The sequence below is a fragment of the Ictalurus furcatus genome, chromosome 5, assembly GCF_023375685.1.
Source record: "Ictalurus furcatus strain D&B chromosome 5, Billie_1.0, whole genome shotgun sequence".
NCBI classification, from domain to species: domain Eukaryota; kingdom Metazoa; phylum Chordata; class Actinopteri; order Siluriformes; family Ictaluridae; genus Ictalurus; species Ictalurus furcatus.
In genome coordinates this window covers 19,588,063-19,604,057 of record NC_071259.1, presented here as the reverse complement: position 1 = coordinate 19,604,057, position 15,995 = coordinate 19,588,063, and the positions used below count along the sequence as shown (strand labels likewise).

Here is a 15,995-nt window from a genome sequence, read left to right as displayed (position 1 = left end):
ATTTTAATTGCTGCAAAACGAGCATCCACAGACAGAACATATTGCTCCCTGTATACCCCGACACAAGTCCTCCAATTGATTTATGACTCAGGAAGAGGTCAGCTAAGCTGGAAGAAGATCTTTAAGAGGTCACACACTTGTACAACACAGATATCATTGTTTACCATCTGTTTTCAGCATGTGGAAGATTTGAACATGAGATCTGTGCATCAATGCAACAATACTGTACACTTATCAATGAAACACAGCTCAATTGCAGATTGCACGCAATAGAAATACAGACACGTAAATAGTTCAAAGATCGTGTGTGCAGCCTTTGGGGGAGGGGGATCATCCGAAGAGAATCAAAGAGGAAAAGAATGAATGTCCATGGAGAAGAAGAAGAAAGAGATGGGGGAGGAGAAGAGGACGGGGGCTGGGAGAGAAGTGGTGAAATGAATGTGTAATTGTTGTACGGTGGCTCAAGAGACAGGTTGAGGTATATCTCAGGTATATTTCACTAAAATTGATTCTCATGGGCAAATGTATATGATGAATCATAAAAAAAAACCTCATAAAGCACCTGTAAAATAAAATATTATTGCTTAGATTAGAATATATTTACTTGAAACCTCAGCACTGTATGATCTTCAGAGCTACAGCACATGACCTTTTTTCATACTTCCAACACTATTACGTTGACTAGGTAGTAGATAGTGCACATCCATTCCATCAGATAGATCAGGGCCTTGAACCATGTCCAGTCTCCAAGGGCAGCACTGTCTAATTACCCAACAATTTACCAGAACAGTGCATCTGTATGCACTAAACATGCCTCACCTCACCGACACACCGCACTCAATCATGATTAATATTTTACACAATCTGTCAATGAGTGGTGGCCATTAGCGCTGAGCTAAGCCTCTCTCAGGCTTTGAGCACAAAAATGGAATAGAAATGTTGAAAACCCCGAGCGTAATTCATCACGTCCTGTGTCTGTTACATTTGGGTCACCATGGGGGAGGGTTTCAATTCTGGGACCCTGCCCTAGATGGATAAATAGCTAGACTTGAGAGTAAGGATCTAGCTCAGCCAATATTTCAGTAAAGTAATTTTTTTTTACACTCTGCAACACTACAGTGACACCATGCAATGAGGTAGTGCCACTGCAGTATCTCCACTGAAGACCTCTTGAGGGCTGACACTGCAAAACACACCTCCTTGTTAAAATCTCAGACTTCAGCAATACACATTTTTCATTATTACTGCACACAGGCCACTGCTTATGTGAATAAGCAATTATTCCTATATGGATGCACACAGTAAATCCTAAATTGCCACCTAATGAGCCAGTAGTTTACTGGTTAATATTTGGAATCAGTTGTCCATTCTATGTTTTCATATGGTTGTTCCTGAACATGAGAAAATGTCCAGGGTAAGAGGGACAGAAGCCCTGTTATACTGCACAGTTATGACTAAATATAGACCAATCTTGCAATGTCATATGAGCAATTACCATGGAAACAAATGTCACAGTTTCCCACATTGGTATGCCAGGTTTCACCGGTTCACATTATCCCTGAGAGAAATACAATGTGCTGTAGCTTTCCACAACTAAAAATATCCATGCCAAGGTACCACAATAAGCCATACAGCCCTGCCAACAACTGGGCAAGATGTCCTGGGCTCTGGAGAAATGCCATAAAAAGGGGATCCACTCCATGGGATATAGCTATGTTGCTCATAAATGTATGTTTTGTCCCAGACCTGGGCATTATGCACGATTGGCTTGAAACCATATAATCTTAAATATGTACTACAATATTTTAGTACATAGTTAAATGTCTCTAGTATTTGATGCCTCAAAGTACTCCTTGCTGCAGGTGAAATGTTTTGGACATATTCGCTTAGATTAGATTCAACTTTATTATCATTGTGCAGAGTACAACTACAGAGCCAATGAAATGCAGAAGTGCAAATGGCAATATATATACATACATTATATATATATATATATATATATATATATATATATATATATATATATGTACAATATTATGTTCTATGCAAAGGTTTGAGGTAGAGAAAGTAGAGACCAGCTCAGTGCAAATAACAAGGTACAAATATAGAAGGTGCATTGTACAGAGAAATTAGGTATATATGTCCAGTGATCATTAGGTGAACATACAGATGGCATCATGTAGTAAATAGTGATAGGTGTAAGGGCTATCACATGAACCTCATGTTAGTATAGCGAACATGGACACTAAGTCTCGCATTAAACAATTATTATGTATTGCATTATAACATTAATGTCATTTTTAACTATATTAATGTTATGTTCTACTTTTTTTTTTTAATATGTAGGCTAACATCTAATTCTGTTTGGTTGCTCATCATGTTGCATGTGTTAGCATACACTTCATTTGTGCACTGTACTTTGGCTAATGTAACCAATGCTTTATGGCTGTGGTGGTCCATAGCGGGGTCCATAGCGGAGTCCGTGAGGTGTAGCCGGAGGGTAACATTAAATGTTACCAAAGTTGTAATCACTGTTATAGTCGTTATTGTTATAAGCCCAAATTACTGGTCACTAAATGGATTTTAAGTGATCTCTGCTTAGGAAAAAAACAAAAACAAAAACACCTAATGGGAAATGGCCTAATGGTTTTCATTACTGAAAGATTTTAACGAGCCATGTTCTAACAAGGAAGTGCTTGGGGACACCAATCACATTACTGTGTTTTTAATAGAAACTCTAAATATAAGACTCATAATCTAAACCTCAGTACATTGAAAACAAGTGAAAATAATGCCAGTTTAATCGAACTATGAAAATAAATAAATAAATAAAATAATCTGCCATTAAAAGGATATCAAACGTTTGGTGTCATATTGTAACGCAATGTAACTAGTTTAGGATTTATGGGTTGAAAGTTCAAGAATAAAAAAACTCTAATAGAGAATAGATTGTAATAGATTATATTCAAAATAAAAATTCTAACTGAAAATAAAAATTCAAAACGTTTAAAGCATACATGTAAGTAGTGCTACTTTCACACTGCTTTTCATCTCCTCAGTCAAACAAATAAGTGTGTAAATACTGCAGATAAGCCATTATGATGACAAGTAACTCTGTACATCATCTGCTTCAACTTCCCGATCTCACAAACCGCCGTCTTTTATTGATGTTGCAAAATGGCCTAAACTTGCACATGATCGTGTAGACACAGCGTCTTCGTGCAGAGTAATTAATAATAATGCTAACGCTACAAGGTGGGCTTAATTCAAACTTCTTTATTAAATAATTCCTCACCAATCATAATCAAGAGTAGCAACTGTTCAGTCTGTAAACATACAGTACACTGCCGCTCTCCTTTACTAACTCTAATTCACTTCATTTAAACTCACGGTTGCCAGAAATCACTAGAAAACTCCAGTTTCCATGTTTTGATTTAATCCCCCAAAACACAATATTATCAGCAGACATGGACACTGTACTGGGGGAACTGATCTAAAAAGAACAACTGATAAACAAACAAACAGAAAACTAATAAAATGTAAAGACCGAAAATGTGCTTAGTTATAAATAAATAATTTAATATAAAAATAGATATTATAATAACTTAATTAAATATAAATAAAATGAGAAATTAAATGATGTTTAATTACTATGGGTTGCATTTAATATCAATTTGACATTAAGCTTAGTTCGCTATTTCCTTAGAAAGCTATGAGCCTTTTTCCTAATATGGATCATGCTTGTGTTAGTTTGCTAGACTCTTTATTGTTTAAGATAATTAAAAATAAATATTTTATGCTTGTTTATTTATCAATTAACCAACAGTATTTCTCATTGCTATTATTTTAATTCAATTAACAGTGACCATGAGCAGAGAGCTTACATTTAACTGTTTATGACCTCCTGATTAAAGTTTAAACAAAAAAAAATTGGTATCTGGATTGGTTTCGGTCATAAAAATCCTGATCAGAGCATCAGTAATGAACACCATTAAACTAAAGCTCTTTGCATCTGATGGGTAAATGAACTCACCCAATCACATCCTATATGAGATTATTCAGATATATACACAATATACACAGAGCAGTTCGAGAACTGACTCCAGTCCAGAACCATGACAGTGGAAAATGTCTAATAGTGTAGCTTTAAATATATTTAAAAGGAGCCGACTTCAAAGACTGAACACTGATGTTTATTGTATTTGTTTACAAGGTGTAACAGGTTAACGGTTGTTTTTTGCATACAGTCTGTAAAATTAACTGTAAATATTAAGTTTAGTTTATCAGAAGGCAAATTAATGTGTCTTGGCTCACACTATGTTCCTAAATTCTGTCATAATTGTCCAGCTCAAGTTTTCTCATGCCTACTTACATTTACTTATATTGTGGCACATTAACGTTACCATCTGTAAAAAAAAAAAAAAAAAAAAAAAAAAAAAAAAAAAAAAAGAAAAGAAAAAAGAAAAGAAAAAGAAAAAATGTTAAAAAAACAACAACAACAACAAAAAAAACTAAAACTTCAACTGTGCTCCTAAATTTTTGTAATTAGGAGCACAAGTGCTCCTAAAGGAAATTGTCTTGTGTCTCTCCTCCTGTAAATACTGTTAAAGATTTGTACAATAGCAGGAATGTAGCACAACATGGAGATGAAAGCAGCGATCTGTTTATTTAAATGTGAAAGCGCAATAAAAATATGTTGTCCCTAAAATCAATTAATAATCGTGCTAAATAATCAAGAACTCAATATTGATCAAAATAATCGGGATTATCATTTTGACCTTAATCGTGCAGCCCTACATGTAAGGAGAAATATCTCAGTAGGACGTTACATTATGACACATTAAGACTAATAAGCCCACATTTTATGTCTGCCCTCAAAATGGTCTATCTGCCGTCTTGTCTCTGTCTGTCTCCCCTGATGGAAAAAACCCAAATAGAAACCATAACAGAAGTTTCCACTACAAATACCATATTGAACGATCAACTAACTATTAAAACCATTACCGGTCCTTAATGGTATCCACTAGACCTAACATGCCACCAATAGAAGGCAACAAATTGCCAGTAGAGACTAGGGATGGGCGATATCTTATCGTTTGCGATATACCAGTAGAAATTCTCCCCACAATAAGAATTAGTTTTCCCATGATAATAACGATAAAGCCTAATTGATGACGTATTTCTGTGTGCGACGGCCTGCGACCCAATCGAACTCACGTGCAGAGCGAAAACAAGTATGGCGGAAGGCGGACGTGAAGCCGAGGAGGAGTTTATCGCTAAAGGAGGAGCTACCTCTAAAATCTGGAACTGGTTTGCTTACAGAAATTCAGTTTTACTTTTAGATCAATGTTTGTGTTTTTGAGGCTCTCAAGATCACAGCGATCACGTGTAGGCAAAAACAGTGGTGAATAGTACTATATTTATATCATCACTGATATCGTTATCACAATAAATACCAGAAATTATCGCGATATAGTTTTAAGTCCATATCACCCATCCCTAGTAGAGACCCACAGGGACCATTACAGTTTCCATTAAAACTAATACAATTCCCATTATAACCATTAAAATCAATACAAATTCTATGAGGGTTTCTATTGTTTTTTTGTTGTTGTTTTTTTTCAGTCTGTCTGTTTGTCTGCCAACCTGTCTTGATGTGTAGATGCTATTGGGTTGGGAAGGGACTATACTGTGTTCATTATGATGAAGATGATGATGATGATGATTTTCATTATTACTATTACTGTTGTTATGTATATTGTTGTTGGTTTCCCCTTCTTTCACCTATGTTTTCTCTGCTTCATAGGTGGATTGAGAAGGGTGCATATTGGAGGTTGCACATCATTAAAAAAAAAAAAAGAAGAAGAATATCACTAAAAGGGGATTTACCCTCGAATACATTCCTTTGACGTGTCTTTTTAAAGACGATGTAGCGCAATAAAAGTATGCAAGGAAAAAGTAATTGTGGGTGATGTGCTGTATTTCTCCTTGGGCAGGAGGAGACTTGTGTAACATGAGCTCTGCTGTTCAGACTGGAAGGCACTCACACAACCATTGGCTGCTCCGCCGCGACGTGGAATCAAGTTCGGTTGAAATTCACCATGTTCAACTGCGTGCTACACTTTATTCTTACCTCTGTAAATCTTACAGATGTGTACAGTTGTGCCCCCGGTGCGGGAAAGATATCCGGACTGGTTGGATAACGTGTTCTGAATCCTGGCGTATTTCCCTAACTTCACTTCCGGGTTTGACTTCCTTGCAGGACTGTCGCTGAAGTGTGGTAAGAGAAGCGGCTGAAATGAATACACCGCTCCTTGAACATGTCCTCTCTAGTCTTTGTGCTGCTATTTAAACGTTTATTAGCTGAATTTTTATATTTTTTTAGTTTTTCCACTTTGTTAAAGCATAAACGGACACCACACATGACACTTTTTCACACTGGAAGTTGAAGGGAATAAAAGTAACAGGCAGAGATAACAGGGACATTCCTTAACAGAAACTAGGCGTCCATGTTACTCCAAACTGAAGCAACTTCTTTAAATCGGTCAATAAAGTACGCTTAGCTTATCTGACCGACACGTGACCCTGTTTATTTTATTTAGTCTGACACTAAAGTGATGTACAGAATCCAGGTTTAAAGGCCTTGCTCAAGGCTGCAACAGCAACTATCAAGCAGTCCTGAGATTTGAACCCGCAACCATCTGTAGCAGATGCCCAGCTTAAAGAACATTAGGAAACCACAACTGCTTTATCCATTAATTGTACATATGAAGTTTGATTAGTAATTTTAAGATATCTGATCATTGAGACAGTGTCATGTTTGTGGATGAACACCTAATAAAAATGGCCTAATGGTTTTCATTACCTAAAGATTTTAATGAGCCACAAGGAAGAGCTTGGGGACACCAATCACATTACTGTGTTTTAATAGGAACTCTAAATATAAGCCTCATAATCTAAACCTCAGTACATCAAAAACAAGTGTAAATAATGCCAGTTTAATCTAACTGTAAAATAAATAAATAAATCTGCCATTAATGGGATATAAAACGTTTTGTGTCTTGCAGGTGTATCTAAAAATATATATATATATCATGGAAAAGGTTTTGTTTTCTCCATAATTTAATTCAAAAAGTGGAACTTTCAGATATTCTAGATTCATTTCACTTAAAGTGGAATATTTCAAATATCTCAGAATATTCGAATAAAGAATATATAATACAGAAATGTCACCCTGAGAAGAGTTCTAATCAGCTAATTAACTCAAAACACCTACAAAGCTTTCCTGAGCCTTTAATCTCTCAGTCTCGTTCAATATACACAACCACAATCATGGGGATGATGAAAGTCAGTTTTGCATTTCATTTGGAAATCGAGGTCCCAGAGTCTGGAGGAAGAGTCATGGAATCCAAGTTGCTTGAAGTCCAGTGTGAATTTTCCGCAGTCAGTGATGAGTTGGGGTGCCATGTCATCTGCTGGTGTTGGTCCCCTGTGTTTTTCTCAAGTCGAGAGTCAATGCAGCATCTACCAGGAGATTTTAGAGCACTTCATTCTTCAATCTGCTGAAAAGCTTTATGGAGATGCTGATTTCCTTTTCAAGCAGGACTTGGCACCTGCCCACAGTGCCAAAACTACTAGTAACTGGTTTGCTGACCATGGTATTACTGTGCTTGATTGGCCATCCAACTCGCCTGATCTGAACCCCATAGAGAATCTGCGAGAGACACCAGTCCTGAGATTTGAATCTGCAACCTTCTGCTCAGTAGCAGATGTCCAGCTTAAAGAACATTAGGAAACTACAACTGCCTTATCCATTAAGCGTACATATAAAGTTTTAGTATATTTAAGATATCTGATCATTGAGACAACCTCATGTTTGTGGATGAAGGGTTGGCTTAAAATAGTGCCCATATCCAGATGATGAAAAATTAACCAATGTGTTCTTTTCAGAACACAACATAGGAGGGCACGGTGGCTTAGTGGTTAGCACGTTTGGCTCGCCCCTCCAGGGTTGAGGGTTCGATTCCCTGAACTTGACCTGATCCTCTGCCCGGAGCTTGCATATTCTCCCCATGTTTCAGGGGTTTCCACTGGGTACTCTGGTTTCCTCTCCCAGTCCAACGACATGCATGCGCTGAAGGCTGATTGTCTGTTTGAGGATGTGTGCAGTTGTGCCCTGTGATGGGTTGGCACCTCTTTCAGTGTATCCCCCACCTTGTCCCCTAAGTCCTCTGGGAAAGGCTCACCCACGACCCTGTGTAAGATAAGTAGAAAATGGATGGATTGATGAATGGAACCTTACTGAAATGTTCTTCTTACAACATGACATTTTATATGCTTTATATGCTTGCTTCTCAAGGGAATATTTTTTTATTTTGAATAGATTACAAAATATGGTGAAATGTCAACTGTCATCAGCTTATCAAATAAAGATAATACATGAATTCAGTCTACTTTATCTTACCCCTGCTGATAGAAGCATGGAAGCATCCCCAAGCATGAGAAGTGGTTTTGTTTGTTTTTACTTTTCCCCAAAAACATAGATGTATTCAGCACTGGTAATTTCAAACAACACAATCTGTCTCAGCTGCTCAAAAGCAATATGACCCATGAACAGTACAAACCAGTGTCTCTGTTATAGTGTGGGAGGCATTTTGCAGGCAGTGGTTTGAGTGCACTTGTCCCCTTGAATTGACATGTCAGACAGCGCTCTCCACCACTGTTATGAAACCATCAACTGACAAATTGTTTTTTTAAGAATGGTGTTTATGCCCCAAGTACAGTTAGAGAGACTTGTAGAATATATGAAAATGTGCATTGATGCTGTTATGGTGATTTGTTTTGGCCCAACATCTTAAGATGCTTTTAATTTGTCATCCATCTGTAGATATTGAGGCAGGCTTGAATACAGATAAAAGGTTTAGGACAGATATGCAAAGAATGGGCATATAAAACATAAATACAAACCGAAAAACATGAAGAAAAGCAATGTATGTTTCCTTGCTGATGTTACCATAAGACTGGCCTGGCCTGGCATGCATATTTTATAAGATGGGGCGTATTTGGCTCATGTGAAAATTGCACATATTAGGTACTGAACTGGTAAAGACCACTGAAAGCAGGCTGCTCTGCACCTTTTTCCTTTCTGTGTGTGTGTGTGTGTGTGTGTGTGTAACAAAATTCTCTGCAGGTTGCCATGGAGTCATTTGGCAGGCAGGAGTTCTTGTGGTTTCTTGCTGAAGGTTGTGTTGTGCCTACTGCTTGGCAAGGCCTGGAACAGGTGTGGCAGCTGCTGCTTGTCTGCTGCCTCTGCCGCATTATCTGCAGACTGGGTGAGTTACATTTGCATTTACTCTTTATTTCTATTTATACTATTTTGGAGACACTTTTACCCAAAGTGAGCAATTAAGGGTTAACAACCTTGCTCAGGGGCATAACGGTGGTTTTCTGGCAATCCTCAAACTCATAATCTTCTAATTACTAGATCAGAAAATGAACCACTTTTCCATCAGCGCCGTATGGATTTGAACAGACTGACTATTCTGGTTTGATTTTTTTCTTGCTTTAAAATACAAACGTTTTGGTTACATCATATGTGAATAAATGCCAGTGGCCTGTAAATTACTAAGTGTGTTTATGGCACAACTGATTTGCATTTAGTGATGCCCACAAACCCCCATAAAAAAATGACAAATGATTAAATGAGCACTCCCTAAGCGTCTAAGCACTAAACCTTTCTGATAATGCAACTCGGCCATTGCAGCTCATTGGCCACCACAGGCACACACTAACTCTGTGGTGGTCTTAATTGAATATCTAGTTCATTTATGGATTTATTTTCCATCGATTTCTTCCAGGTCATTTAATATAAAATGGCTGAATTTCACAAAATGTCTATTAATTTCCTGCGTGTAATTGAAATAAAGAAGCTATTTAAACTTGACAACGATTTAAAGTTTTGATCCATATAAGGTTGCAGTAACTCATGCCAGTTGTAACGTTTGAAGTCTATCAGTTGAGGTGTACATTGAGGTGAGTCTCCTTATATGTAAATTCACAAAACCTCAGGAGCACTTACAAATGTGTTTGTTTTTTTTTGTATGCATTTTCTTGCAGGTGTGTTGAGAGGTGGATTATTAATTTGTATGAGTGTGCACTCGACTCTAATTGTATTTTTCTGCAGGTTTTTCAGTTCATGTAAAGCATCTGAGTTCATTGGCAGGGGGCCTTTATGTGCTGTATGTGTTCTTTGAGCTAAACATGATATGGGTGATCACACTCAGCCTCGTCTGCTACCTCATCCTCTTCCTCTGCCGAAGCTCCAGCAACCGAGGAGTTTTTCTTTCCTTGGCTATCCTCATCTACATGCTCATGGGGTATGTGCTAAGTAGACTTTGTTGGAGCTTTATTCATTATTTAGAATGGCCAAGAGTGTTGTTTATACTAATTTCTCACAATGCCTTGACATCATCTACTAAATAATATTATTTTGTTGAAATGTAATGACTTTTTTCTCTCCCTCATAGAGAGCTGCATATGATAGATGCAGAAACTTGGCATAAGATGAGAGGTTGGTAATACATGCATCTGTTGGCACACTATAGTTAAATCAATTCATATAATTTGCCTGGTCTATGAAAAAAGGGACCCCTTAAATATTTTCTCCTATAATACTCTATGCTGTATGAATCCAGGCTCTCAGATGGTGGTGGCCATGAAGGCCATTTCTCTGGCTTTTGACCTTGACAGAGGGGTGGTGTCCTCCTTTCCTACAATGCTGGACTTCCTTGGCTACATATGCTTTGTAGGAACAGTCATCTTTGGCCCATGGATTAGCTTCAGCAGCTACAGAGATGCTGTGGATGGCCGTAAAATGGTAATCCCTTCCTCAGTTACTTACTATTGCATAAGTGTTGTGCTAATATTGTAAAGGGTGAAGATTTTGGATATTGGCAGTAATGTGGTTTTTAAATCCTTTCTTTGCAGACTGTTGCCTGGTTTGCAAAAATCGTTCTAAGCTTTATGAAGAGTCAGGTTTGCCTCGTCATCTCCACCTGCATCGCTCCATATCTCTTCCCTTACTTCATTCCCATATATGTCGATGGGCTACCTCATAGGTCAGTTCTTGTGTTGTTGTGAAAGTACAACGCACCGACAGAAAATATTAAAGAACAGCTGTTGAAAGAAATATTGTTTTTGTCATTAGATGGCTTCATGCCTATGAGAATGCTGTGTCCTTCCACTTCAGTAACTACTTTGTTAGCTATCTGAGTGAAACAACCATGGTTATGGCTGGGGCAGGATTTTCTGAGCATAAAGACAACCTCAAATGGTCAGTGAAAACAGTTTCTTTCTCACTTTCAACCCTTTTACAACGTCAAGTGAATCTAACGCCAATAAAAGGAAAACTAGAGCCTGAAATTATAAGTATGGCATGTAGTCAGATGGCTGTGGGTAATGTAGGAAATCGTGACCAAAGTGAAAATAGACCAACATGTCAGTGAAGTAAGTTTAAACCAAATGGGTTTGTTCAGAATTTAATAATCAAATAAACTGTTTGCGCTCTTGAAGATCACACATTGGTTATAAATATTGATAAGCAAGTTGTTCTGGGTGGATTTTCCTTGAATGCATTCCACGTCATTTTTTACACTACCACGTCGTTAACAGCACTATCCGGAAAATACTTCTAATAAAAAGATTTTTTTTTAAAGATTTTACTTTTTTTTTTTACTTTAATTGTTAATTTATTATTAATTATTAACTTCACAATTAATAATCACAAGCACAGTGTTGGTCGCTATTATTTTTTTTTGCCAGAAAAGCTGATTTTACTAGCAAAATAATCATTATAATCAAAATAATAATCTCAATATTCATGGTCATTATATGTATTTGTAGGGATATTACAGTGGCAAAGCCTCTCAATGTTGAATTGCCTAGATCCATGGTGGAAGTAGTCACTTCTTGGAACCTGCCTATGTCTCGTTGGCTGAACAAATGTAAGTGCTCCAATAAGGTCATGATTGATTGATTTGTTGTTTTTTTTTTTTTTTTTACAAAAGCTGTAGGATGTATGTCATTGCCCTGAGTTGTGGACACACTTGATGATGCCTTAGAAAGAGGACTTTTCACTTATTGACCATTTAATGTTAATTTGCTCAGATGTCTTCAAGAGTACACTGAAACTTGGTACTTTTCCTGCCATTTTGGTGACGTACACTGCTAGTGCTCTACTACATGTGAGTATGGAATTGGTACTTATTTGAATAATTAACATACTGATTGTCAGGGGCGATGTATCGGCGACTTGTATCGATGGCCTAGAGGAGCTAAGCCCCCCATCTTTCAAAAATCAATACAAGGTTTTGTTTTTGGCATCCACTTTTCTTATTTGCGGTTAACAAATGTTTAAAAGAGGATTGTTTAGTTTTTTTTTTTTTAAACCGAGTGAAACAGCACCACCAGCGGTCATAAGGAAAACACTCAGAATGGTATGTAGCTAGGCTTGGGGCTAACTGTAAAGAGGCCACTGCAGTAGATTCACGCCACCAATCAGTGATGGTCGTGTCATGCGATTATACAGGTCAACACACATCCTAGATCTGAGCTCCAATGGGCTAATATCTCCTAGCCCATTTTGGTGAATTTTCTGTAATATATCATCAGTAGGTATGTTACAGACACAGTCACAGGTGTAATGAACATGAATGAGGTGGGTTATTTACTTTATCTATATCAACCTGCTGTTCTCACCTGGTGTCCCATTGCAGCTATGTAGGGTTCAGCCTGGCCAATACCTGGATGGGAGACCTTTTGGGAAGACTAAGGTTGCTGCTGGATGTGGTATTAGGACCAGTAGGGGGCACTCACCCTGTGGTCTGTGTAGGGCCTAGTGCCCCAGAATAACAACGGGGACACTACACTGTAAAAACAGCACTCTCCTAAAAGAATAGGGGTATAACCCCAGCGTGCTGGCGAAATTCCCCCATTGACCCTTATCTATCATGTCCCCCTAATAATCTCCATCTCTGAATTGGTTACATCTCTCTCCTCTCCACTAATAGCTGGTGTGTGGTAGGTGTTCTGGTGCACTATGGCTGCCATCACATCATCCAGGTGGATGCTACACACTAGTGGTGTTTGAGGAGATCCCCCACATACAATGTAAAGTGTGTTGATTGTCTAGAAAAGTGCTATGTAACTGTAACTAACTATCCTCATTTTTCCCCGTAAAATGTGTTTGGAGGAGAAACTAAAAGTGATAGATGTACACATTGTCCAATCAGAGTACAAATTACACAAAAGGACAGAAGACAGGACCATGAGCTCAGTGTTTTGTGTATTTTTAAATAGTATTTTTGTTATTATCATCAATGAGAACTCTGGATATAATGTATTGGTCAACCTTAATAGTTTTCTTAATAGTCATTGTCGGTATTGATTCTATATATTTTTAATATCTCCACCAGATGTCACTGCTAATTGTATTTAGTTACATTCTATGGCAACAGGGAAGTTGGAGCAGAGTGCCTGTTTAGCCCGTAGTTCATGTAACTGATAAATGACATTGTGGTGTGTGTATGTGTAGCTGGGTGGTTTCAGTCTCTTAATACATAAGAAACCAGTGATGATGACATGACATGTAAGAGAGGATTCGTGAAGAGTCGTGACTTACTGTTTCAGTGTCTGACGCATAGTTAGGCTTCACAGCTGTGCAGCTAGAGACTCCTAGTGGTGAATTTTCAGAATTTGCAAATGCTTAAATACCATAATCATAACCCTGCTTTATTACTCTTCAGGGCCTCAGCTTCCATCTAGGAGCAGTGCTCTTGTCTCTGGGATTTATCACTTACGTGGAGCATGGTAAAACACCTACTTTATTCCTTCTCATGCAAATCTAATGCTGAGTATGCTGCATACACCAACGTGACTGCTACTTTCTGTCCTCCTTTCAGTTCTTCGAAAGAGACTAGCAGCCATTTTCAGTGCCTGCATACTGTCAAAGCGCTGTCTAAATGACTGCAAGCATCAGAACAAAACGGTAAAGTGATGTTTTGACACGCTGAATGGTTTTTTTTTTCAATATTTTTACTGAAGGGTTTTGTGTACAGATTAGAACATACATTCATACATTCGTACATACTTAATAAAAAATATCAATAGCTACAAAAATGAAATAAATAAATAATAAAAATAATAATAAATAAATAAATAAATAATAAAAATAATGGTAAAAAGAAATAAATAAAAAAATCAAAATAAAGAATGTTGATGATTGCGAGTGGTGCAGTGAGTATGGATTAAGAATAGGGTATGACTGCATAAAACCTCTGAAATAAACATACTTTTCCTTGTCGCTTGGCTGGTGCCATAAATGGGGTATCAACGAGTTATTCTTTTGTACCTTTACTAAGTGATCATTTACCTGTGTACCTTTTTAATTAGCTTTTAGAGTAAAGCTTTTAAGGTCCAATTATGTGTCATGATGCATTTAGATAACAATTAATTTTTTTATCCAATCAAACATTAATATAGATAATTACATAAATACTTTACTTTTAAAGGTATAACAATAAATACTAAATTCATTAATATTGATCACTGTATACTTACTTTCACTCATGGGTGGATTGGCATTGTTTGACTAATTTGGTTAATTGTCGAAAAATATCAGTTAATGCAGTGTATAACATGATGTATTAACATATGTTAACATAAAATTGTATTGTTTGTTAATATTAAGAAATGCAGCAAATCATTTCAGTTAAGTGATTTTATTGGGGTGTTTTTAGAAGGTGTTTCCTAAACAGATTTTTGAAAACTTGCGTTATATTTGTTGCGTTATTTGCTATTTAATGCTCTCTTATTTGAAAATGTGAAGACTTTTGCTTTAAGTACACGTTTTTCAAGTGATTGTGATTATTGCCTTCCTTTAAAAAAATAAAATAACAACCACCGCCTCATTTCATTTTAGCTCTGTGTGTTGTGCTTTTTTCTAGAATGTGTGGGTGTATGGGATTAATCTTTTCTTCAGTGCATTGTCCATATTTCACCTGACATATCTGGGCTCACTCTTTGATCTGGATGCTGAGGATGAAAAGGTTCCACCTGATCGTTTTCTTTATTGTCTTCTTTATAATAACTTTACACAAAAGTATTGTGAATTTAATTATGATCAATGTGCACTGCATAGTAGTAATTAAGGAAGAATGATACATCGCTACCAACCGATTGAGGGAAAAATTCTGTAAATAATTGATCCTACTTTGTGTAAAAGGACTGACCTTTTTATTCTTTTGTCTTTTAGGGATACTTGGCTAGTCACACTATTCAGACATGGTCAGAACTAAACTGGGCCAGCCACTGGGTGATGCTAGGTTGCTGGGTCTTCTATTGGCTCATTTAAAGCGACATATGAAAACGTGAAACATTGTCGTGTCTCGGCAGCCTGAAACTTTTCTTTGCTTTTCCACTCCTGTTGAGTGACCATGAAATTTGCCCATTCATCTTGCTTTCATGCTTTATTCTGATACTGTAAAATTTTATATTTTAGGCATGAGACATAATTAAAATGTCCTAGTTTTTGATACAACATTTGATATTTGACCAGAAATAGCTTACAGTAGTGTAAAGATATTTATTCTTTTCTAATAAAACATGATGGTTCACCTGGTGGTTCCTTGATGTGCTTGATTTTGCAGCTTTGGCTTGGTAATGCTGTGTATTGAAGGACTCATGAAGCCCAGTGCTCAAACGGGTGATAATATGTACATGGAGGAACACCATAGATAATAGGATCACATGCCACTTTTAGCTGTGTGAACATGTGCAAATGTGCATTAATAAATCCTGTGAAACTTTGTATATGCAAAAGTTTGCTTATATACAACTTATGAGGTTGTATATAAGGTGGGAGAGATTTTGCCCCAGCAAATATTTCCTAGAGTGCAGAAGGGAAGAAAAACTTGGGCGCATCCTGTCTTTCAAACCAA

At 37.1% G+C, this 15,995-nt stretch overlaps 1 protein-coding gene across 2 annotated transcripts; it reads left to right on the top strand.

Moving 5' to 3' along the window:
• The first annotated feature begins 5,965 nt into the window (after positions 1 to 5,965).
• On the top strand, positions 5,966 to 15,671 carry porcnl (porcupine O-acyltransferase like). Of its 2 annotated transcripts, XM_053625068.1 has the most exons (13): positions 5,966 to 6,280; positions 9,191 to 9,332; positions 10,184 to 10,376; positions 10,527 to 10,570; positions 10,695 to 10,876; positions 10,987 to 11,117; positions 11,207 to 11,332; positions 11,902 to 12,002; positions 12,166 to 12,242; positions 13,803 to 13,866; positions 13,959 to 14,044; positions 15,003 to 15,104; positions 15,311 to 15,671. In XM_053625068.1, exons 2-13 carry the CDS (start codon positions 9,197 to 9,199, stop codon positions 15,407 to 15,409), a joined length of 1,341 nt encoding a protein of 446 aa, XP_053481043.1. In that variant the 5' UTR covers positions 5,966 to 6,280; positions 9,191 to 9,196; the 3' UTR covers positions 15,410 to 15,671. The 2 variants fall into 2 exon arrangements, with proteins under 2 accessions (XP_053481043.1, XP_053481044.1); XM_053625069.1 differs by lacking the exon at positions 5,966 to 6,280 and having other exon boundaries at positions 9,240 to 10,032.
• The last annotated feature ends 324 nt before the right edge of the window (positions 15,672 to 15,995 follow it).